This window comes from Ochlerotatus camptorhynchus, unplaced genomic scaffold (assembly GCF_037179485.1).
Source record: "Ochlerotatus camptorhynchus isolate MF236.1 unplaced genomic scaffold, CSIRO-AGI_Acam_v1.1 ptg000303l, whole genome shotgun sequence".
In the NCBI taxonomy this organism is placed as follows: Eukaryota; Metazoa; Arthropoda; class Insecta; order Diptera; family Culicidae; genus Ochlerotatus; species Ochlerotatus camptorhynchus.
In genome coordinates this window covers 1,064,492-1,090,762 of record NW_027040791.1, presented here as the reverse complement: position 1 = coordinate 1,090,762, position 26,271 = coordinate 1,064,492, and the positions used below count along the sequence as shown (strand labels likewise).

Here is a 26,271-nt window from a genome sequence, read left to right as displayed (position 1 = left end):
CGCCAAATATCAGACTTAGAATGGACAGTGTGAAAATTGTATATAGAAAGTAGAAAGCGAGCAAATGACAATTTTGAGGAAGGTACGAATCCGGTCGAGGATCCCTTTTACCAAACTCATCCGTTGATGATGGATGATGAGGAGTGCCCCCCACCGCAACCACTGGCAAAGAGGATGATCGTAGATTTGCTCATATACCTCCGATGTGCGGAAACAGTTTTATCTGTTGTTTCACACTGAAGTCGTCATCTGACGTAAGCATCTACCCGATTGCTCTCCTCAAAATTGTAATTTTGCTCGCTTTATACTATATATAATTTTCACACTGCCGTACTACAACGGAACTATCCACAATAAAATAATAAAATGTCCATTTAAAGCCTGGTATTAGACGTTAAGCATCTTCAACCATTGTAAATCGATAACTTTACGCATGGAGTAATACAACTTTTTAATTAGATATCAAGCTGGAGCTGGGTGAAAGCTTTGTTTTCAAGACTTGACATATTTGAATAAATTTTGCTTCTATTTTTGACAATACAGCAGAAGGACTAACCTATTTTGGCCGCTTGAACACTTGATTCCGTGTGTATTGTTTCAAGATAGTTATAGAAAAAATGCTGTGACGAGTGCGCGTAGATACATCCGCGTAGTAAACTGATTGAATAAGTAAATCCGTTTCGAACGAAATATCTAATTTATGCGATTATTTACCGAAGCGAGAAAAAAAGGCTTATTAACATTTAAAGAGTGCCACCAAAATAAATGTGATAGGCTGTGTTGGCAAAATGATTAATATTGGTTTCCTCTCTAGATATTCTACTTATTTGAGCTTTGTTTCAAATAAGCACGTATTTCAAAATTTCGCGACGGTACCGAACAAATTCTAAACTACATACGTTCAAACATCAATTTTACCTGGTGTTTCACTTTCCGGCAGGTGCTTCCAAAAATTTAATATTTTGTTATCGTAAAATTGAACATATTTGTAGTTCTTTGGCGAACATATCAGCTCAATTGATCATAAGTTACCAAAGTTACATCATGTCAAAGTTGACCATTTTGTATGAAAATCAGCATGCGCTGCTATTCTATCGAACACAACTGTAGGCATGTTGAATCCGACAGCCGCGAAAAGTTAAACATGCATCAATAACACATAAGGAAAGATCGATTGTACAGTCACGTAGGGTTTGGTTCATGGATTAACATTGACTGCTGTTTACAAATGTAAGTAAGTACTAAGGTTATTCAAATGCTTTAACCGCATACATATATCAGAGATTTCGCGTATTCAGAGAATAATATACTAATCGCGTACAATAAACTCAGGGGAAAACAATACCTACAGAAGATTAAAAAGTATTAACTGTTACATACCTCTAATTTTACTTATTTCCTAAACTATTCCTCTCCTTGTTAGTCTGCTTAATGCTATTGGTGTGCTTGCGTTTTCTTATTGAAGCTCAAGACTAAATAGGAAAATGTATTTTTTTTTATCCCCATAGGATTGCAATGATCGGGGTTGATGAGAAAAATTTTCAAGTGACTACGATGCCGGACGGATTAGTCTATGGTGACCAATTAAACACCGGATTCACGATATTGAAAATCTTTATGTTTCGGTAATCGTTGGTCTGTCTTTGCCTGTATGTCTTCTTCTCATTCGTACGTCAATTTTAATGTCTGGATGTTTTCTTGTCTAATGTCATGATGTGTTTGTGTATCTGTGTGTGTGGGTATGTGTTTGTGTGTTTGCACCAAATGATTATATTTCTTCCTCATCTCCTAGTTTAAACTGCGTTCAGGAATAATTGACTAAAAAAAAATAAATAAATAAAAAAAAGCACAAAATGTTGCAGAAGTCCATACCATAACATATCTAACTTACTATCGACATTTTTTGACTAATACCTAAATGTAATTTTTAATTTTATGACGATAAGTTGCTCTACTACTACTACTAAAATCACAAAAAGATATTCTCACAAATGTATTTCACGCAACCAGGAATCTGAATACCATTTGACGCTATAATAATACCTTGCACATGCTAGACACAAGAAAAGGCCAAAAGGCAAGCGTCCGACACACAAAACCCGTCAAATCAACCCACAATCAACGATTCTACGAATCGCGAGCGCTCACGAATCATAAAACCGCCGACTGCGACACTCTGAAAGCGAAATTGACGGCTCTATGCGTCAAACACCGGCCCTCCAATCTCCTCCCGCATCCAACAAACACAAATCCCTTCTACAACATCTAACGAATTCAAAACTCCGAAAATCACTCATCTATAGCAAGTGAGTGGAAGAAACCCTGCATGCAACCATTCTTCATGATACACTTTTTCTGCCTATCTTTCTATTAAGCCTGTGGACATGCGTTAGCTTCGAAACTTCTTACCAAACTGGGAAATCTATCAGATCACAAAAACTTGAAAAATCTTTCAAAGGTATTATTGATTATTTTACACAAAAATCAGCAAGTAATATTAAATCTTTTGTATCGTATGCTAATGTCAATTGACTGTAACAAAACTAATATGCTAAAATAAAATAAAATTATATGCAAAATTTACTAGAAGATCATTACTTTATTGGTGAGATGTTTCTAATAAGGCCTCCCAGTTCCTCTGTTTACAGAACAAATCTGATACTATAATCAAAATTGCTCAGTCTGCATGAAGCAGCCGATTTCATCAAGGAAGTTCTATTAACAACCAAGAATTAATCGTTTGAGGTATACTGAAGCATTAAGAAGGTGATATGTGTCACTATAGGAAATCATCATTGTTGCAAATATAAAGAAATCAAACATAACCCTTTGCTTCAGTACCGTCAACCTCCATGTCCATGGGGAGGGACTAAATAGGAAAATGTATTCTACAACTTTAAAGGTTAGTTGCCTCCCTAAGTGGACCCTAAGTATCCTAATTCTTTTGTTAATCTATTTAATGTTATTAGACTTTCTGAAGTTTCTTATTTAAGTTCATTTGATTATTATGATATCTCATTAGTCTAATTTAATAAATAATTGAAACAGAGTGTAAAGCACTGCACTATTCAATTCATTGCTCTGTGCAGACCGTTTGTACCAAACGGTAAAGGACGAGGCAATGAAAGAGCCAACAAAAACATTCAGTCACTCACAAGCAGGCGACGCACACCGCTTGCCTTCGCTCTACAGCATGTAATTGAGTCATTTTTCCATAGAAAATGTACGCTCAGTCATTCAAAACAAATATTGGGTACCAACACGGCAGAATAAACGTGTTGACTGAGCTACTGACTGAGTGCTCGGCTGTCAGTGACTCGTTTACCTCTCAATCATTCAGACTCTCACGAGGCAGTGAATGATGAGGCAGATGGCAGTTCATATTCAACTCGATGAACCTGACTGTTTTGCGCACTGAATTGAAATTTCTAATTCACCTAATTTATCATAACCCATGCTTTATTAAGTACCTGCACCTGTGCTTGTATCTAAAATTAAACGTATTTCAAGTACTTTTGACTTTGACCTATATGTATCGACCCAGGTGACACCTTCAAGTGACTAAAATGCTTCACTTTGAAATAAGTTTCCAAGCTGATTTTTTAATTATATGCTTCCACTATGTTGCACCACAAAAATACGTATGGGTATATCACAATAGAAGCACGCCACAGAGGAAATCCCGAGCTATAGTTCAAACAATTATCCCAAATCAAAATGAAGCACATATAAGATTATTTACAAAACCAAGTATAAAATGGTGTTTAGCGGCGCCGGTGGTGTAGTGGTAAGCGTGATTACCTCTCACCCCAGCAGGCCTGGGTTCAATCCCAGTCTGCACCGCCGGGATGAACTTGCATAACATCTCTCAACGGGAAGTAAACCCGTTAGTCACTGTTTAGAAACAATACAGTTTGCAATACTATTTTTAATGTAGTCAGTGAATAATAACGTTTAAAATTCAGTAAGTTTACTTTGAATTTCATGCTAAAATACAGAAAAAAAAGCACATAGGACGTTTTGAATACTCAAGTTGCGCATCGGACAATTTTTGACCTATGATTTAGACTAAAGAGCCTGAATTCATAAAGAGATGACATCTTGTCCATTTGACAGGACTTCTGTTCGATTGGAATGACTTTTCCTATGACTTTGACGGACAATCGATTGTTCCAATTTTGACATGTCGCCTCTTTATAAATTTAGGCTCTTTAATATGATTATCTTAAATGAATGAAAATAAATTTGGATGGATAATGAGAGAGAGAAGGATTAGTATTTTCCATTTAATTCCACTACTTTATTTGCTTATCCTTGACAGATACGCGTATTTCGTCTACAATGTGCAGACTTCTTCAGTGTCTTGTACTAATACTCGACTAATAGTCGAGTATTAGTACAAGACACTGAAGAAGTCTGCACATTGTAGACGAAATACGCGTATCTGTCAAGGATAAGCAAATAAAGTAGTGGAATTAAATGGAAAATACTAATCCTTCTCTCTCTCATTATACAGGTATTCCACTAAGACGCCCACATTCATCAGGATTTTGGATGGATGTTTTAGTATCACATACAATGATAGAAGATCAATAGTTTGTATCGCTTAACTCGATTTGTTTACATTCTCTAAGGAATCAAATTGGTGTTAATATATTTTCTTAATATTAATTTTGTTTTCAAATAACGTTAATATTTGCACTGCTTGCATCGAAGAATTAGTGCATTGCATAGTAATGAAAACGCATATCGGACTACTAAACGATTATAGGCAGAATACAGCCTATTTTAGCGGGAGAACCCTGTCAGTGGACTGAGCAACGCATAGTAGTTTCCAACTAATGTTACTGTTTATCCTTTATTTCATTTCCTAGCATTATTTTGACCGCTGTATTCCAAGAATGATTCGCGAGTATATCTGCTCTAAATTTAGCCCACAAAGAACCAATTGCCTCTCATCGCATCGATTGTGTCTCGGCTTATTGAATGTGTGCAGCCAGCCGTTCGTACTTGTCATCTCCCTTGAGCTAGTAGCGCGTTGTAGACAAGAAGAACAAACTACTATTTTGCAGCTCCTGTATAGGTGCTTCCGTTCCTTCTTGTTCCTACTTAGTCGTTGTCCGGAAGAAGCGTCAAAAATAAAACACTGGACTGTATGCACTATTAAATGTTAAGCTCAAGCATACTAATTCACTTTTTGTTTATTTATGGCGAAAAGAAACAAAATACTGCCGTATTAATTCGCCATTGCCAATACGGAAAAAAGTTCATTGCATTTTGAGAAAATAAACGTAGGGAAAAGTACAAAAATAAGACCTCTTTTTCTTTACCTTCATGGCGACTCATTATTTTTCACTTCGAGGCCGCGCGTACACACACAACTGCGACAAACGCACGCACACACTCTCGAGCACTGTACTCGAGATATTTGGGGACACTGTGCTGTTGCTTCTTCTTTTCCTTCTCTGCTCCAACAACGGTGTGTGTAGTACTGTTCTTATTACTTTTTTCCTGCTGCTGGTCCTCCTCACGGTGGTGTCACCCAAAAGGTGATTATTTTCTGCTTTGCACCTTTCACCTGCGGTTCACGCTCTTGCTTGACCAATTTTCTTCACTATCTCACGTTCTTCCCACCCGTGCGAGATTTCAGCGTGAATTTTCACCACAATTTTCGATACGCAACTATTCGCGATGGGGCCTTTGCCTTTATTTTCTCGTTGGTCCCCCGACTTTCCCGACAAAATCGAAAAACGAACGAACCAATGAGCGAGAAAAAGAATCACGGTACTGCTGCTCTCTCACACACACAACACACTGGGCGACGATGGCAATCACATAATCGCGTTTGCAAAATTTTTCTTCTCTTTTGTCACACAAAATGATTGCTTCCGAAATTCAGATCAAGAAAACTGCCTCAGAACTTGTGCAAATCAGACCGATCGATGTCCACACTGGTATTTCCGGGATGAATGTACGAGTTCGCAGCCAAATGGAACGCGTATTGTTGAATCAAAACTAGAAAACTCAAACTACAAACTTGGACGATGAAAAGACATTCCACACGGACCCGTTCGCGATTGTGTGTTCTTTCTGTGGATGATCGCTCTTCGATTATGATGAGTTGCAGCCGTCGTAGAGCAGAGCGACGAAAATGAGTAAATCACGCACACAACTATTACAAATTCGCCGCAAAATTTCGCCTTTCTGGCACGGGAAAGAGATTTTTTGACGTTTATTTGACATCAACTGCAGGGTTAGCCTGCGAAACAGTTTAAAAATGATGCGGTGGGATTTTTTTGCATGGGATATTTACCGTCCACGGCAAGTGAATGGATTACCCGCATGCTTGATATTTTTTGTACACGGTGTTTCGTGAAAACCCATTAATGGGTAAAAAATACCCATTTTCAAACCATGTATGCAGCTGTCAAAAAATGGGGGAATTTTGAAATCATAAAATGGGTGAAAAAATACCCATTTAAAGAATCAGTTCACGGTTGAATAATGGGTATATTTTTTACCCAATAATGGGTGAAAAAACACTTCGAAATTTTATCGTCTCATTTCCGTCATTGGGAATGCAAACCACGATGCAAACAGTTACTGTCCGCAGCAACGATCTCCGGAAAATATTAGAATCCAAAACGTTGGAGAGGCTTACGGATAAGTCAATACAATGGATAATTTGTATTATAATGTTTCGTGAAAAATTTGAGCGGAACACCTGCATTTATTTTCAATGTTTTAAAAACATTTTTACATCAACGAGCGCTTGCATCCTCCATTTGTAAAAATGGGTATTTTTTCACCCATTTTACGGTAAACACAATATAAGAAAATGGGTGAAAAAACACCCATTTATTGACAGACCACCCATTTACCCATTTATGAGTAAACCATAGTTTACCCATTAAATGAGGAGGGGCACTTTTAGCGGAAATGGGTATTTTTATACCCATTAATGGGTTTTCGCGAAACACCGTGTAGATGTTGCAAATATAAATCACTGCACGCAAGCAGCATCTAACATCTAACCTCACTTTTCCCCTGTTTGGATTCCTCCTTCTCCATTAGAGTCAAAGAGATAACAACGAACGGGAACCAAAACAAACCTGGTAGAACTGTCAAAGTTTGCATGCGGGAAAATTTAGGCTCTGAACCATTTGGCGATTTTTTAAGAAGTTAAATTTTGACAACCGTGGCTCGAAAACCGGTCAATCGACACCACGGGGATTTTCGAACATAGAAAATTTCTTTCGAAATGCCACGAGTTAAATTTAACTCAGCAAATGGTTCACATGCCGTGTTCCATTTGATGAATTTTCACTTTTATTTGACACTTCGAAAATAAATTATAATGTTCAAAAATCCCTCTGTTTTTGATCATCCAATTTTCGAGAAGGTGTTTGTCAAAAAATGATTCCTGGGTCTGTCGCAGAAATAAGTCTTGTGCAATTGCAGCTTTATTTGAACATTTTGCATCTGTCAAATTTAAGTGAAAATTCACCAAACGGAACACAACCACAGCCTTATTAGGATAGGTTTGTGCAGTCTGGAGTGATTTTTGAATAGGTCGTATGTAACAAACGTAGAAAAATACACATTTTGATGGTATCAGACACTACTCTGTTTCCTCTGTACTACCATGTTTACTCTTCCTAAAGGCAAAATTCGGGCTCACTACCGAGCCCACTACCTCATTTCTGTTTCATTTTCTCATCAAAAATCTATTTTTCAAATGTGCCAACCGATCAAAAAATAGTTCAATGTTACATATGACATTTAATTTCTATGGGAGTGTCAATCGTCGTATGTAAAAAAAATTGACAGAAGCGCAAAAACTGTTGTTTTTTTTCAAATAAAAGTGCATATTTTCTAGGTAAAACGCTTGTGGGTGGTCTATAAAATGATACCTCGACCTGCGCTTTTCGTGAGATATTACTCATTATAATACATTTTTAACATCATTTGTTTTTTAACATGAACGCTATCAATTCCTTTCTTAGCACAAACGAAGTGACAGACGACTTACTGGCGAAGAAATCCATTAAAATAATGTGGTTCACTGTAATAGAATTTTCTTGGAAGCTTGTGCCATCATCCACCAGATGGGTTAGTTTTTTTGTTTTGATTTGAACAAAGTTGATTTTGTGTACAATGATTCTTTGACAGTGTGCAAAGAGTGCGTATCATTTTGTCATTCATTTATGCATTTCAGTTTTGAGTAGAGTGAAAGAGATAGAACCTAGGATAGAACCAAAATATTCTAGTACATTTGGTGAAAATGCTAGTTCAATCCAATAGTAGTGTTGCCATGTGTTACAATCCAGTAGTAGTGGTGTTGCCATGTGGTACACTGAAAAATTGCAATAGAAGGTTAGTCACCAAAGTTTTCGAGCCGCTCCGTCTGTCACTTCGTTTGTGGTCAATAGCAGCACTCCTAAGACGTTGGTTAATGGGAATTTCGAAAGAATTATCTATCTCATTGAAAATAGAAACAATTTTTTTTATCACCAAAACAAAACACCCCTGCTTGCATGACATCCCCACAAAAGCCGATCCCTACACGGAACCGAAAAATTACCCAAAATTAAGTTCTTTTCATTCATCTCCCATGTTCCGTTCAATGAGCTAATCTTCAGTAAACCGCTTACTTTTGACTACACTCTTAAACGCTGTCCAGACTGGAGAGTTATAACATGTTATAACAGTTGTCAAATAATTGCAACACAGAAACCACCATCAAGATAGCGCTATAACATGTAATAACTCTGTAGTCGTGTTTTTTCTAATTAGTCAATGTGTGAATTTATTTCAGATTCAGCCAACGAAACTTGAGCTTTAGTCCGGATGGTTATCATAATATTACTCCTGCCAAGATTGCGAAGATTGAAAAAATTCCAAAGCCGTTGAACATGAGCTAGCGTACATCTAAACCTCGATCAAAACGTTTTCTCTGAAACAGTGAGTATTTTGAATAACTTGTACCATATGAAGTTCACTAAAATATTAATTTTTCAGAGCAGCAGCCACTTCGACATCGTTTTATTCAGCGTAACGTGGTGGTTCGGCTCGGGCCGCAATTTACAGTTTCATCCAAAAAATAAGCATCTTGTTATCTCTCTGCCATACCGGTTGATTTCCACAGTACACGGATAGAAATCTCCTTATACCTTTTGGCAAATTTCCATTGCTGATTATTCATAAATTGTATAAGTCAACTAATAAGCAGACGCCTTGCAAAAAGTTAATAAAGATCATGTGTCAAATGAAATGTATAAGCGGTCACACATACCTTTTATGCATTCTAATAGGACCTATGTGGTTTGTCTTATGGAATGTATAAGCACAAACGAAGTGACAGACGACTTACTGGTGAAGAAATCCATTTAAATAATGTGGTTCACTGTAATAGAATTTTCTTGGAAGCTTGTGCCATCATCCACCAGATGGGTTAGTTTTTTTGTTTTGATTTGAACAAAGTTGATTTTGTGTACAATGATTCTTTGACAGTGTGCAAAGAGTGCGTATCATTTTGTCATTTTTTTATGCATTTCAGTTTTGAGTAGAGTGAAAGAGATAGAACCAAAATATTCTAGTACATTTGGTGAAAATGCTAGTTCAATCCAATAGTAGTGTTGCCATGTGGTACAATCCAGTAGTAGTGGTGTTGCCATGTGGTACACTGAAAAATTGCAATAGAAGGTTAGTCACCAAAGTTTTCGAGCCGCTCCGTCTGTCACTTCGTTTGTGGTATAAGGCTGATGCTTTGGCAAAAATGTATAAGTGAAACACATGAATTAAATAATTGATTTTCGTTTCGTGTAGTTACAAAGAGTTCCGGTGATGGGAAGCGGAGGAACGTTGGGAAGGTAGAATCAGCTGCTACTGCTCGCCAATGCCCCGTACGTAACGGCATATAAACATAAATTTAATGGATATTTTTGGATCAATAAAATATATTCGTAAACTTTTTTTTATAACAATTAATGAAACATTGATTTTGATTTAATAATTATTAGTACTTAAAACGAAAAATTGTGTTTTAATGTTGAAAATTTCATTAAGAGCAGCTCATATGTAATCAAATTTACCAAACTTTCTTGCCAAAAATGTTTTTTTTAAATAAAAATAGACCCTAGGGGAAGTACAACTTGATCTGAAGTAATATTTGGTGTAAAAATTGCTCAAATTAGTAATTATTATAGTTTTTAATATAAATATTAATGATATAAACTGTCAAACGGAAAGCTACAAAGTAAACAATTTTAACAGTGTAGCTATAACCTGCTATAACGAATACACTCAATCACGGTATACATAAACAAGGTAATATACTCTCGGTTGTAAACATCAAGTTTGAATGTCGACTAACGGCTCCTGGCGAATCAAGCGAAAACGACCACGGAACGTGTATATTGATATCATGTACCAAGGTACCAAGGAATGTCGAATTTAGGAGGACAAGGAGTGGATTTCGGTGGTGACGGCCAGTAAGATCAAGTGTTGTGTTCCACCGAGGATGCACGGAGGCTTAGGCGCGTCGATGTTTTTTTTTTAAATTTCGTGTGGGTAAAAGACAGGCTACAGTCATCCCATCCAGATAAGACCTCCGCCCCATTCTTCAACTTCGATTATTTTTCCTTGTTTTATATGTGCATCTGCGTGTTCATAAATAAATAGGGAATAATAATTGAGAACTTGATAACACAGGTAATGAATTGCTATTCTGTACCCTCCTTTCGACAGAGATACACTTGTCGATAGATTTCCGAGTCCGGCAAAAAATTTTACATTCAATTGGAATCAATCAACACCTCGATCAACACAGATCCACAGCATTTGATAAATAATTGGAAAAATAATTCAAACAAATGTATACCGTTCTTTGAATTATGATTGGATTCTTTCTAACACTTCCGTTTCAAATGAATTTATTGACTCGGATTTCGAATTGTTCGTTTTGCTGGATGGCATGAATTGATCCAAGCCTGCATCACGAATGGTGTTTGCCAGCTTCAGGATTAGTTTTTTCTCCCCTCTGAGAAAAGTAAATTTTTCCGAGTTTTCTGCGTAAATCCCGTATATTTCACATTTATTTATCAAAGAACCAAATATTCAAATTTAAAAAAATAATATTTGAATAATAGTGAAGGCAATAACTTGCCTCTCGTGTGAAATCCATTTTTCATTAAACGAATGTCAAATGTACACTTAAAACCAAAAATAGTCAAAAAAAAAAACAACTGTCAGACTAAGTATGACATTCACAAATATCACAAATATTAAAATATTTAATATTTCCACCATCGGTATTGATGCTTATACTTGAAGCTGGCCTTCCCCTAGAATAGACCGCTTTAATTTCAGATTGTCATGCTTTTCGTTTGACAGTTGTACAACTCATTTTGAAAGTTTCAGCTTTTAAAAGTTGGGAGCGGATAACTTTTGAATTGACAGTTAGCTCTCTTTTGTTCTGAATGCTAAGGATTTTCTACCAAAAAGAACCAATGCAAACTTTTAATTCTACCAATGGTTTTTTTAATTTTATTAATTTTTTTTTTTTTTTTTTTAACTCTTTATTTGTTCCAAATTCAAAATAAATTACATTTCATTTTAACCTAAGTGCTCCAGTTACTGCAGTAACGTACCAGCCTTAATTGTTATGATATATATCTAAGTGTTTTTACATTGTTCATGTCTTGGCAATTCAGTATTTTAAACAGGTTTTTTAACCTGCATGTCAGTATAACAATTGATATCTTAAAACTAAAAACTAAAACTAATCTTATCTAAGTATAAAGGGAATTAATCGTTGCAATTGAGGATTGCAACGACTTTTGCCTGAAATTATTAATTATTTTGTGGGACATTTGTGCTAAAGTCTCAACATTCGAAATTCTATGTACATACCTCGGTAGTACTGTACCAGGGAGGCAACTTCAAAATCATTTTCAGAATTTTGTTCTGAATCCTTTGAAGTGCTTTTTTCCTGGTAGTGCAGCAACTAGACCATATTGGCACAGCGTAAAGCATGGCTGGTCTAAAAACTTGTTTAAATATTAGAAGTTTATTCGTCAGGCAAAGTTTGGATTTCCTGTTTATAAGAGGATACAAACATTTTATATATTTGTTACATTTCGCTTGAATGCCCTCAATGTGATCTTTAAAAGTTAATTTTTGGTCAAGTATTAATCCAAGATATTTCACTTGGTTTGACCAGGAAATTGGAACTCCGTTCATACACACAAAGAAAAATCGTTGCTAAAATTAAAAAAAATCATTGATAGAATTAAAAGTTCGCATTGGTTCTTTTTGGTAGAAAGCGGTTGACTTTCAAAACAAAAGTCAGCCAACTGTTAAATCAAAAATTGTTCGCTCTATACTTTTAAAAGTTAAAGCTTTCAAAATAAATTGTATTACTGTCAAATTAAAAACACGGCAGTGATAGAATTAAAATCAGGTTCTTTTCAATTCAAGACGAAGTTTTGGTTTGAAAATGTGATATAGTTAAAACGATCAGTAACATTTTGAAATAAAAAGTACACATTTTCACCGTAATAACATCTTTATTCATTTTAAATTCTAAATAATATTTAATTTAAGGTTTTCAGATATGAGAAAAGAAAGATTAAAATACATTTATTATCCATTTCCTTTACAAGCGTTATGCAATGAGATTCACGAAGAGACACATATTCACATCCCGTCAAGTAAAGGTCGAGTGAAGGAACACAAAATCCGGACACTGGCAAGGCAAGCTTGATATTGTTTACCATTTCGCAATCTGTAAATCCTATGCCGCAGCTTCAGAAAGTACCAACTGGTGACAGGTTTTACGGGCAGCGGGTTCTCGTCCTTCTCCCGATCAAAGTTTAATTTACCTTTTTCGTTATTATCCAGTAGGGCTTGATCCTTCTCCAACAGGAATTTGATAAGGTCGATACCGAAAACTGTCGCGACTTCTTCCTGGTAGATTCCATAGTCTGATAAAAAAAGAATCTAAAAATCCAATAACAATAACAATGAAAATAGTGTACTTACCATTTGGAATGCCAATTTCACGTGGGTCTCTACATAGCAGCAAATAATGTCGGAATATCCAACTAAGAAAACTTCAGTGTCTGGTATCCCACAGAAGAATCCTGACTCTTGTTGTATCTTCAGAGCTGGATTTCATGTTCACAGCGGCCAGACTAGCAGAAAAGGCGGCATATGAGATGTCAGTGCAGCCAGAAAAAAACATCGCAGAGGGGTACTTTTGACAGTTTAACAACTTTTGTTTTAAAAATATGTACTTTTAAAACCACGAATCAAAAGTAAAAGAAAAACTTTCAATTAAAAAAACTAACTTTTATTTTGAATCTTTTTGCTGTTGAATCTACAAATTTTGGGAAACTTTTAATTTGAAAATGCATTATTTTTATTAATACAATTTTCGTTGTTTGTGTGTAGTGACTATGTGACTACTACTAGGTTTCAAAAAGGAAGCTCTAGGCTTATGTGGAAATATTATAAGTTGAGTTTTGGAAGCGTTGAGAGAAATCTTCCATTTTTGTATATAAGAAGAGAAAATATCTAAACTTTTCTGCAATCTGCTGCAAATAACACGAAGACTTCTTCCTTTAGCGGAAATGCCTGTGTCATCAGCGAACAAAGATTTGTTTTAATTTTATTAATGATAATTCTTTGTGTGTGGGTATTCGGAGGGGCTACGCGGACAAAGTATGAAATACACAGGAATATTCACATTTTCTTATACATTTATTTGCCCTTTTCTGTGGCGTGTGGGTGTGGGTTTTCACATATATGTGGCGTGTATGCGAGGGTTTTAAAATTTGCACTGTACTCACTGCTGCAGCGAGATCTCCTACGGCGTCGCGACGCTGGCGTTGGCCCACACGGCTGCTCCTGCACTACCGTGTGGCCGGAAACTTGCGGTGCGGGCTGCAGACAGTGTTGTTGCAGCTTTGGGAGAATGGCGGATCTGGTGGCGTTCATCAGCCACATACGGCTCAGCAGGCGTTGCTGGCTCGTTTGGCTGGCAGGCGTCTTCCGTCGTTGACGGCATCGGCTGATCGTGGCATGGCCACCTTGGTCGAGCCGAGACGGGACCCTCCTTGGCAATTAAGGCCACTGGCCATCTTGACTTCCGAGCCGAGCCGTGTAAAACCGTTTTATTTGTGGTACGAGGTGTACAAAATGTACAAAAGCACAAGAGTTCCTGAATGTAGGTAGGTTTCCACCCAAACCCCCACAGGGGGGGGGGGGGGGTTATTGTATATGCACTACACTTAACACTCAACTGGTCTACACGGACGCCTGGTTACTTCTGCTTAATCTTCTAAATCTTAGATGGCTAGCTATTTATCATCCAATTTGCGCATCCATTGTTATTTTAAAGCCAAGATATTCCTCCCTTCAGTAACGTTACGTTGTTGTTTGCAGCGGCACAAACTCTCTCGCTCTTGTGTGTGTCTACTGTTTTAGGTTTAACAAAACGTGAATTTTCCAAACAACAACAACTCATACAAACGAAAATCCACGGATTGTAACCAACTGGTTACAAACCATTTATAACTCTGTAGTCTGAACGTACTATTAGCTACGATTACCTAAAATTATCGGTATTTTTTACCGATAAATATCGCTACTTTTTACTTTAGGTATGTCCACTTGCTTCGGTAATTTCTAGGCTTCCTCAGATTTCAACCCAAAAAGTAGGGTTCCTCAGATCGGGCTTTTCCGCTGCCGCTGCCGTTCCGCTTCCGCTGTCATTCCCTAATAAAATTGTTATGTTTATTTTGATTAACGACGTGTTCCGGGTATCATCCCAACCATATGTGGTATAGTTCTATACTTTGTTGCAAGCAATGGAAATAATTACCTTTTTTGACAAAACTCACACGGTAACCGCAAAATACCCAATAATGACTACAAAGTAAGCATTTTCGAGGGAGACTGGGACTACCCATTAAATGAGTTAAATGTGTATTACTCAGTTATGAGTATTTGGTACTCAAAAATGAATACTTACTACTTACTTTTGTAGTTGTAATTACTCATAAATTGGTAAAATTTTACTCTTTTAATGGGTAGTCCCAGTTACCCTTGAAAATGCTTACTTTGTAGTCATTAGTGGGTATTTTGTGGTTACCATGCAGGTAATTATGACGTTTGATTATTGAAAACAATTTGAATGAAGAAAAGAGACCTACCAACAATCAATAAGAAACTAACGATTTTAAATTGGCTCACCACTTGACTAGCCTATTGGTCCCAAGCAAACGATTAACCACAGACAAACAGACGTGACTCTTTGAAAAACTTGTTCTTGAAAACATAGTATCTCAAAACATATAACCTCAGTAACGACATCTATCTGGCTTCTCGCGGAAAACAAGCTTGTTCGCTAACTCGTAAACAATATTGCATACAATTTCTATAGAATATATAGAAACGTCAAAGTGATCCGATGCCAGCGCTGCGGCGAGTAGTTCGCGGAACTGATAATATTCAAATCAACCGTTAAATGCATGAACGAAGATACACAATGAAGAGTTACGTCTGTTTGTCTGTGGATAAACGTACCCTATTCTAGTCGAAATTCTAGTACTACGCAATGTTTGTTTTGATTCGCTATGAAAGTTTGACAGATAAAATGAGGGGTTATTGGTTTTCCCTATGTTTCGAGGGGTGAATCGATTAGCTTGGGACCGAAGAGAGTACCAGAGCTGAGCCAAAAAGTTGAGCACGTTATTTTGGGACCTTCTAGTCTTAGAGTTACCTCTATGGACCTACTGCTGTTCTGATTACATGAGATTTGTCAAATAATGTAAATATTTACACCGATTGCATCGAAGAATGATTTGGGTTATGGTATTTTTGTTATTAGGGTTTCGCTTGGGCCAATCATCATTTTTCAGCAGTGACATCTGGCAGCAGTCTTTGATGCAATTCATCAATTATTGAGTCGATCTTTTTTAAAGATCGACCAATTCTCGCACGCACCGTTTGTCGGTAAAGTAGTTTTGCTGGTGTGTGGAATATCGCAAAACATCGAACTAATAATTTGATAAAAAAAGACGTTAAACAAACTTTGTTAATTATTATTCTATTTTCATGCATATTTTTAAACCAAAGTTTGAAAACTCAGCTTTAAACCAATTATGGGCATTAAAAATCTGTGGAATTTGTTGACGCCGTACTGTGAAAAGAAGCCGCTGTTCCAATTGAACGGTAAAGCGGTTGCGATCGACCTATCCGGTTGGGTGTGCGAAAGTTTGAATGTGGTCGATTATTTCGTCCATCCACGGTTCTATCTGAGGTAAGGAAAGAATCGAATAAAAACATCGGATGCCGATTCAATATTAATTTTGTAGAAATTTGTTCTTCCGCACTTGTTATTTGCTGCAAACTGGAATCATACCGGTGTTCGTGCTAGAAGGTTCTGCACCGCCCCTAAAGTATGGAGTTATTATCAAACGGAACCAACTGCAGTTCCGAGGAGTACGGCCACGCAAAGCTACCGATTGTGATAAAGACGGAAAGCAGAATGGTGCGAATAATGTTGCACGAAAGGCACCGACCGAGCAGAAGCGTAACCGCTTCCATCATGTGTTGAAGCAATGCGAAGAACTGCTCAGTTCAATGGGATTGGTTTGTGTCCAGGCACCCGGTGAAGCGGAAGCTCTTTGTGCCTATCTAAACCATGATGGGCTGGTGTACGGTGTGATTAGCCAGGATTCGGACTGCTTTGCCTATGGAGCCGTTAGGGTATTTCGAAATTTTTGTGCTTCCCAAAAGGGAGGTTCGGTGGACATTTACGATATGGATAAGGTTCGGCAGGTGCTAGATCTGGATCAGGAGAAAATAGTAGCAATGGGATTACTGTCGGGATGCGATTATTGTCCTGCTGGAGTGCCGGGTGTGGGCAGGGAAATGATTAACAGATTACTAACTTGTTGCCTCAGTAGTGAGATATTGGGTAGAATTCGATCGTGGCGCAAATCGGCACAGACATTAACAGAGCTTGAGCTGAAAGTGGACGATAAAAATGTATGTGCCGATTGTGGGCACTGTGGCAAAACGTTTCTCCACCGTCGAGCTGGCTGTCAGGATTGTAGAACAAAAAGTGGATGTGATGATTCGCGGTGGAAAAATAAACGCACCAATATCAAAACTGAGTTGGACATCAAGAGGAAGGCGCTATTGGATCCGGGATTCCCATCAGAGGCCATCATCAGTGAATTCATGGAGCGGACATGCGATCTACCCACGTTAGATTTGGAGTGGAGGCAACCGAATCTCGTGAAGTTTATCGTAAGTGTTTAAGAATAGGTTTCGATGACGACATGTTCAATTGATGAAATTTATCTTTATTTCAGCTCAACATTGCAAATCTTCTTCAGTGGAATGAAATGTATAGCTTCCTGAAGCTGTTTCCCCTTTTTACTCGCTGGCAATTGGTTGCGCTCAGTAGGAACCCATCACTTGGTATCAGTATAAGTATCAAACCAGCTTATATCAAGAAGAAGCGATCGCCAAAAGGCGTTGCCAGTTATGAAATTGTTTGGCAAGATGATAGCTCCATTTTCTCCGGTTTGATCCCGGATGATCAATTGCAAGCATTTTTAGACGAAGCAGGAAACAGTGAAGAGTCACTGTGGAGCACAATCGAGCCTCAGGATCTAGTTTCTACCGTTTATCCAGACCTAGTTGAATCGTTTGTAGCATCGAAGACAAAGCCGAAAAGAAACCCGAAAAGGACGCCCAAGAAACGATCGGAGAAAAAGACGAATGATACCAAACAAAAGCGTTTGGAAGAATTTATGAATGTCATAACCAATGCCATCTCGCAGCAGGATGAATCCGAGGTAGGCGCACCTGAGCTACTGAGTTCACCACTACCCATTCCAGCATCTAAGATGAATTTAAATCGAAGCTTGGCCGACATGTCGATTGATTCCATTGATTTGGAACGCATAGCAAATGAATTGCCAGAGGATGCCGATTGCATGAACTTGTCGGAAGTCATTGATCGTATTTGTGACCCTGCGTACGGCCGTGAGTCTCAAGTAGAGAACAACATTCCATCATCAAACGCCATGAAGGAACTGCTTTCGATGAGTGTTCGGTTTGATGTTGAACACGATGACGAGAGTGATGATGAATTCGATAATCAGAACGTTCAACGAAGGCTGCTTTTGAAACAGGACATTCTGGGCGATGATCCGGATTTGGCGAACCAATCGTTGCTGAACAAATCTACGGTGCCGCGGAAAAGGAAAAGTTTCTTCTTCGAGTCGATTGATGTCCCACCTCCGGACCTGCAGGATGGATACAACGAGATGGACATGTTCGAGTGTTCCCTGATGTTAAAGGATCAGATTGTGGTGCCAGTGCCGGATGAAATGAATCAAACCATTGTTTATGACTTGGACTTTTGAATGAAAATTTTTATTCCTGTTATTTACTATCAATCTGTATGTTATTGCTCGATGACAACACCATTCTATTTCGGATCATGTGGAAGCTTGAAACCCACCATATCGGCTGTCTGGCGGACGCTTCGTTCTCCACCGCCTTTGTATAATTCACTCAGCTCCTTGTGCTGGCGGACGCTTTGCAGGTAGCACAAATATGTCCTTGCGGTAAATTGCATTTCTTCTTTGGCTCTGCAATGCAGCTGTTCGGTAGTTTCATACTTCTTATACTGCGATATAATGTATTTAGCAGCTAGCGACTCCTTGTGGTTTCCTTCCGGACTGATAGCTTTAATTTCGGTTAGAATCCTTTTCAAAGTGTTACCAGTTGTCCTAACTGTTGCCATTGTCTGCTGCTGCTGTTATCGTCAAACCCAACTGAATGTTTCTTGTAATCAGCTCAAGATCTTCTTCGGTGTAGTGCGGTTCCTCGGAAATCCAAAACTCTTCCGGTTTACTACAAAGACTTGAAGCGTCAAAGTAGTGCAGAGAAGTGTCGTTGAATATGTCAGTGTGCTTAAAGTTATTCTTAAACTCGATTTCCCGGCAGCTATCTTCAACTTCCAATATGAAATGAGCGTTTTTCTCAAGCAATCTCCTGGGACTGTTCCTAATTATACCTGCAAAGCTATTTCCTATCAAAAACACCTTCTCCAGTAATTGTGAACTCCAGTTCCTCCAAAGCAAGTTGTTACTGATCTGCTTTGGACAGTGCGGTAAATAGAACAAAGTCGTAACGTCTACCGTATATTTTCCTTCGCAATTTTCTCTCAAAACCACTCCGTTCAGATGTTCTAGAATTTCAACTTCTAGTCTACCAAAGACTGGATCAAAATATTGAATCTGCCGGTCAAAATGAAGCTCTTTCTGAAGGCAATGAATGAACGCCAGTTGATGACGCGAAATTGGACACTCCAGAAATTTTCCGAGTCCGAGACAGATTATCCTTTCCACTTTTGCCCCACTGAGTACAGGAAGTACCTTGTCGATTGTTTGTTTGAAGTAATTTGAAGATTTTAAGTCGAATTGCGTCTCTTCGAAGCACCTAGAATTAGATTGACCTTTTATGTAATCGTCGATCGAGCGGACAAAACTGAACACGACAATGCCGACAAAAACATCAGAGGCGATCAGAGCGTTACTCACCTGAGAAATTGTTCAATGTCTACGGAACCTCTTTCGACAAGTTCTGACTCTCCGGTGTTTGGTTTTACAAATCGTTTCACGAAATGTTTGGTTTTGCGTTGCTTTTTTGAGGAAGTTACAAACACGAAACCATCTGAATCCAGAGAAAAGTTGGATTGTTGTGACATTTTGCTTCAAAGATCCATCGTTGTCCGTGTCGTTGCATTTCGCGGTGCTATAAAAATTCTCGCGAGTGATATCTGTTTACTTGGTCTTTGTTCAACCATTTTGGTTAAAGTTTTTACCTAGCCTTTTTTTCTTACAGTTCGTCGAGGGGCAATTCACTGCTCTCAAAAATGAATCGAAAATACGAGAATGAAAAAAATACACAAAAATTCATCATAACTCGTCATTACTCAAAAAAATGCAAAAAAATACAAAAATTCGGAAAAAAAATACACGATAATTCGCCATTTGCACGAAAAATTCGAAATATGTACAATCAAAATGCTGAATTCGGACAAAATGCGTAAATTTATTATTTTATATTTTAATCCGAGCTCGAATCACAAAACAATGCATTAATGAGTAGGATTTCACCCATTTTCAAGAAAAGTGCCTTAAACCGTTTATTAAATAAAAAACATTAATGAGTAGTTGTGACCCAAATATAAGTAACGAAGGCGTAACAGACTTGGTAACAGATGCTTATTTATGCGTAATGAGCGAGGTAAGGGGCTGTTCATGAACTACGGGGGGGAGGGGTTAGTTGGCAATTATCCACGGCCCAGACACATTTTTAATGTTTTGTATGGACAATTGTCAACGTAGGTGGGTGGGGTGGCTCAAGAATCCCAAAAATCTGTCTACGTAACTAATGTCAAGCCCCTAATGAGTTTATGAGTTAAACCTATTTTCTTTAAATTGGGTGAAATTCTACTCATCAGTGGGTATTTCAAAGTTAGCGTGTGCTGTGCATTTGTCAAACAAAACGTCAACATTGTGAGTTTGATCCGTTTGATTATCGGTTCGAGTGGTAAACATAAACACTGAATTGACAGAATACACTTATAACTGATTTTCAATACATTAATGCATAAAAATACACTTTTATTTTTCTAATACACAGAAAATTACATATATTCAAAAAGTGCAAAATAATACATTAATACGCAAAATACACGTTTATTCGATAAAAAATTCTTCAATACGTTCATCAATACGTTGGCCTGTATCGAAAATACACAAGTGAATCGCCCCTCGCAGTTCGTTGTCTCACACTGAAGGAAATCCTGAATAAAATTGAAATAAAAATACAGCAAGTTTTTCGGTGAAAATAATAATTATTATTGTAGCCCCGATAATCTGAACGACACTTCATCCATAATAGAGATTAGTGACGTTTAACGCACGCACACTAGCGGGGGCAACGCCGTGTAAAGTTGTTTATTATTTTCCTCTGGTTAACCTAAAAAATGTATGAAAGTAGATCTGTCAAAATGAGTTTGACATCGATTTATTATGTATTTTCCTCGGATATTCACTAACACGCTCTCAAATATCGCACCAATACAACCAGACGTGAAAATCTCTATAGGCTTCTAAAACCCGCCATCTTAAAAAAAAGGCTTGATGACGCAGATTTCAAAATGTTGCATTGCAAGGTATGGGAGAAAAGTTTTATAATGCTTTTCAAATGAAATATTTTGAATTAATTTAAGTGTTACTATGAGGAAAGAAAAGTTCAAATCTTCCTATTCAAACCACTTTCATCAAATAATTTGAAAAATTTCGAATATTTAATAATTAAGTACCCGCATAAACGCGAACCAAAACTAGATCTTTCCGAAAATGGTTAAACATTGATGGTGTGATAAAGTTTTAACGTTTTGTATTATGATGTTTTGGAAGTGGACCTTACAAATAATGGGTTGTTAAGAACCATTACCATTAAAAATAGTTGTTTTCTCCATACATTTTCAGAAAGAAAACTATATTAGAACCTTTTCACTTATGGTTTGAAAATTTTAATGGTATGGTTATGATTGTCAGTAAGGTTCATGGATGGTTTTGTATTATCGGTCAACTTTACGTGGAATAGATTGCGAATTGGTAACCATTAATTTACAGGCAACCAATTTGTGATATATTCCACATAAAGTTGATCGATGTTACAAAACCATCTGTGGTAGATATGGTTGGTTTGAATCATACATTATAATAATAAAAGTAATACAATATAAGCATTTCCACTATAATGACAACAGTTTCTTCTTCTTATTCACATTTCAATCTTACATATTAGCTTATTGCGTGCTTTCAACTTAGTGTTCTGAATGCAATTCCTCAGTTATTAATTGAGAGCTTTCGATGCCAAAATACCAATGCATGAATTTGTATATTGTGTGGCAAGCACAATGATACTCTATGCCTAGGGAAGTCGAGAAAATTTTGAACCTGAAAGATTCCCTCGACCGGACCGGGAATCGAACCCACCGTTTCCGGGCTTGGTAATATCGTGCCTTTACTGACTAGGCTATGAGGCCCCGCACATTGACAACAGCATGTATTTCAAAATATAATAAAAACTTCTAACCTAATTTGATCTACTCGATCTGCTCTAAACTTGAATGAAATCAAGTCAGCGTGTAGTATGATGTAAATAAACGCGCACTCACGCACACACATGCTTGCTTGAATTCGGTTGAGTCAGTCTTGTAAAGGATGTTGTTGGTAACGCTGCGTGTTGTGTTGCATGTGTAGTGTGTGATAGAACCGGCTTTTGTGGATTGCGTTGGATCACGACACCATTCATGGACTTTACTGACTACCATACCCATTATAATTAAAGTTATAAAATCATAAATAACAAGGTTCTAATATAATTCCTTTACCGAAAATGTATGGAGAAAACAAGAATTTTGAATGGTAATGATTCTTAACAACCAATTACAGTTGACAGTTGGTGAGCAGCCGACCGACCTTGTCGAAAACCAAAATGCTCCTCGAGTAAGTTGTTTTCGTCGGCAGATGTTGGAAGATGCCGATAAATCGTTTTTTCAAGGAGCTTTGATAACCCTGATAGGAGACAGATAGGTTTGTAGCTGGAAGGAGAGGAAAGATCCTTCGCAGGTTTTATGTTTTGTCCGAGATTATGGGAGCTGATGAAATGTTGGCTAATAACATCAGCCTTCTCAACAGGAGTTATCAGATGACCAACTGAATCATCGGACGATTGAGTGGAACCAGTGGTGGAGTGGGTCTGGGTTAGTTTTTAAGATTCTGGTTAGCTTTCACAAAGGATTTGCACAATTGTCAAGCAGTTTTGGCGTGACTTTCTACCAGCGATTCCACAAAACTGGACCAACTAATTTCTAATTTTTTATGAAACGCACAATTAATGGCTACTTTTCTCGTGGCTCTAGAAGAAAAAATCTCAAAATAATGATTTATTTTAAAGTTCGAGTGGTCATTTCAACTGCTCGAATGAAGTTAATTTGGGTTAATTTGGGAGAAAACGGACTTATTGGCAATTATTTCTGAGATCCACCATCCTTGCTTGAATGATCTTTGTCAATCGCCGCCAGGATAGTCCCGGAGGGAAGAAGTACTTCTGGATGCAATGGTTGTCGCAGACGTTTATCGATTCGAGTTTACCGGAGGCACAGAGAACAGACGTCCAACTTCGGTCAGAAACTTGTGTAAAGATAAGTGGGAACGTCGTTACGTGGCGCTAGCATCTCCTGATTTCCTCTATAAATTTTCCACTTTTGACCAATTTGGCGCTAGTATCGATCTGGGAGTATCGATAAATCTTCTGTTAATAATTGCCACTTGGAGCTACCAGCACTTAGTTTCTAGTGTAAAGAGTGTTTTTAAGTGGGGAAGTCACCGTTAGTGGCGCTTATGTCGAATAGGAATCTTTACACTAGTTTTAAGAGAAATTTTGTTCGAGCCTGTTGTTCACATTGCAAAAATTCATGTGTGGGACACATAAAAACAATCTTTGATATTTTATCTGTGTTTTGCCATAATTTTAGAGATGTAAGTCGTACAAATAACATTTTAAATTATATATTGGCATATACAAAATCATATTAGATGCAAGATAAAGTTATACATGAAGTTGTATAAAGTACCATATTGAATCATATGAAATCATACAATGTTGGAGTATTTTTCCACATGCACGTATATGGCCTCCAGATGTGTACGTATAATTGAATTCTATGTCGAATAAAGATTGACTTAGTAGAGTAGCAATTCATAATGTGAACAAAATTGTTGGCTGGGCAGCCTGTCAACGGCCTTGTAGTGGTTCATCGTTGGAACCATCAGCTTCTAGCCTTCAGTGCAAAAGCGGATGGTGCATTTGAGACCTTTACCGATAAAATAGTCGACTTTCTCCATCAATCCGGGCGGGAATCTCTTCACGAAGAGAGGCGGAAGTGTATCCTTATTTTACAAGTTCGGTTGTTCGCCAATTTCCAGGATGCCGTAACGATTGTTCGCCAAAAGTTTTTTTGATGCCAACTGAGCGGCGTCCGAATTGGATCTTTACCACGGTCGCGTCAACATGCGGCGGTTTTCCTATGCTAGGGTCAAACGACCAAAGACTGCGAAAACTTTCGCAACGAACCTAGCCCTCCCCATGGACATGGAGGTTGACGGTACTGAAGCAAAGGGTTATGTTTAATTTCTTTATATTTGCAACGATGATGATTTCCTATAGTGACACATATCACTTTCTGAATGCTTCAGTATGCCTCAAACGATTAATTCTTGGTTGTTAATAGAACTTCCTTGATGAAATCGGCTGCTTCATGCAGACTGAGCAATTCTGATTATAGTATCAGATTGGTTCTGTATACAGAGGAACTGGGAGGGCTTATTAGAAACCACCAATAACCAATAAAGTAATGATCTTCTAGTAAATTTTGCATATAATTTTATTAATATTTTATTTTATTTAAGCATATTATTTTTGTTACAGTCAATTAGCATTAGCATATGATACAAGATATTTAATATTACTTGCTCGTTTTTGCGTAAAATAATCAATATTTATTTTACTTGTAATTACCTTTGAAAGTTTTTTTCAAGTTTTTTTTGTGACCTGAAAATTTACCCAGTTTGGTTAGACGTTTCGAAGCTAACGCATGTCCACAGGCCTAATAGAAAGATAGGCAGAAAAAGTATATCATAAAGAATGGTTGCATGCAGGGTTGCTTCCACTCACTTGCTATAGATGAGTGATTTTCGGAGTTTTGAATTCGTTAGATGTTGTAATGGAGATTTGTGTTGTTGGATGCGGGAGGAGATTGGAGGGCGGAAGTTTGACGCATAAAGCCTGTCAATTTCGCTTTCAGAGTGTCGCAGTCAGCGGTTTTGTGATTCGTGAGCGCTCGCGATTCGTAGAATCGTTGATTGTGACTGCAAGTGGATTTGACGGGTTTTGTGTGTCGGACGCTTGCTTTTTGGCCTCTTCTTGTGTCTAACATGTGCAGAGTATCATTATAACGTCTAATGGTTTTGAGATTCCTGGTGGCGTGAAATATATTTGTGAGAATATCTTTTTGAGATTTTAGCAGTCACGTTTTGTTTGTAGCTTATATTTTATTTATTTCATGTATGTATCGTAAATAATAGTTATTCAATAATAGATAGTTCATCCATATATTCGTACTTTTACGCGAAGCGCTGTGGATTATAAGATGCTCGATGACCCTGGAGGGATTGATTTTGCTTACTAAGCAGAACATCATGGATTTAACCCCAAGCTCTTCCACAGCACAATAAATCGCCACCATCATTTGTATATTTGATATTGAACATTAACCTCGGAAACTATCTGCATATCAAGCGAAAACGTAGTCCTGTATTGTCGCGAAGCGTTATGGTTCTGAGATGCTCGATGACCCTGAGGGGGATCGTTTTTGCTTACTGAGCAGAAAATCATGGGCAATCCCAAGCTCTCCGTCATGACTCTTAAAATTCATTATTACTAAACAAAATGAATATGTTCTTTCGATAGCCGGCTATCGAGAGATTAAATAAACAACAAATGAACAATACATACACGAAACGAAAATCAATTATTTAATTCATGTGTTTCACTTATACATTTTTGCCAAAGCATCAGCCTTATACATTCCATAAGATAAACCACATAGGTCCTATTAGAATGCATAAAAGGTATGTGTGACCGCTTATACATTTCATTTGACACATGATCTTTATTAACTTTTTGCAAGGCGTCTGCTTATTAGTTGACTTATACATTTTATGAATAATCAGCAATGGAAATTTGCCAAAAGGTATAAGGAGATTTCTATCCGTGTACTTTTGGTTGCATCGCCAACTTGAGGTGAATCCTAGCCGAATACCCTACCCAACCCTCTAACTCCGTAGCACTTATGAGGGTGTCGCTAAGTCGGTGGCCTCTCGTTAAGTAAGTACTACATCAACATTTCCTTCCCTATCCCTAGTTATGGTAAAGATGGGCGTGGCCGGGAATAGCGACAGTCTTACTCTTGTTTAGATTGGAACCAATGTTTACTCCTCAGCTTTATTCCTGAAAGTAGTCTAACTGAGAATATCAGAAGACACGTGAGTGTCGCTAGTATCCAATCTACGAAGTATATCATAACAACGCTAACGC

General features: G+C 37.7%; 4 protein-coding genes across 4 annotated transcripts in view; 1 reads left to right on the top strand and 3 right to left on the bottom strand.

Moving 5' to 3' along the window:
* LOC135707081 (E3 ubiquitin-protein ligase KCMF1-like) overlaps window positions 1-6,121 on the bottom strand; it is a 36,901-nt gene extending 30,780 nt beyond the window's left edge. The window contains exon 1 of the mRNA XM_065228820.1: window positions 5,331-6,121. Coding sequence (XP_065084892.1) covers window positions 5,331-5,346 — 16 coding nt within the window. The 5' untranslated portion in view covers window positions 5,347-6,121. The remainder of the gene's footprint in view (window positions 1-5,330) is intronic.
* A 9,922-nt stretch (window positions 6,122-16,043) lies between these two features.
* Window positions 16,044-18,476, top strand: Gen (XPG-like endonuclease). The gene is made up of 3 exons (XM_065228830.1): window positions 16,044-16,327; window positions 16,383-17,322; window positions 17,388-18,476. Exons 1-3 carry the CDS (start codon window positions 16,170-16,172, stop codon window positions 18,447-18,449), a joined length of 2,160 nt encoding a protein of 719 aa, XP_065084902.1. The 5' UTR covers window positions 16,044-16,169; the 3' UTR covers window positions 18,450-18,476.
* On the bottom strand, window positions 18,438-18,832 carry LOC135707095 (protein FMC1 homolog). The gene has a single exon (XM_065228832.1). It carries the CDS (start codon window positions 18,830-18,832, stop codon window positions 18,515-18,517), a length of 318 nt encoding a protein of 105 aa, XP_065084904.1. The 3' UTR covers window positions 18,438-18,514.
* On the bottom strand, window positions 18,819-19,816 carry LOC135707094 (SRR1-like protein). Its single transcript, XM_065228831.1, has 2 exons — window positions 19,632-19,816; window positions 18,819-19,530 (listed from the first exon to the last, which is right to left on the bottom strand). The coding sequence occupies exons 1-2, from the start codon at window positions 19,796-19,798 to the stop codon at window positions 18,819-18,821; spliced, it is 879 nt and encodes a 292-aa protein (XP_065084903.1). The 5' UTR covers window positions 19,799-19,816.
* Window positions 19,817-26,271: the final 6,455 nt, after the last annotated feature.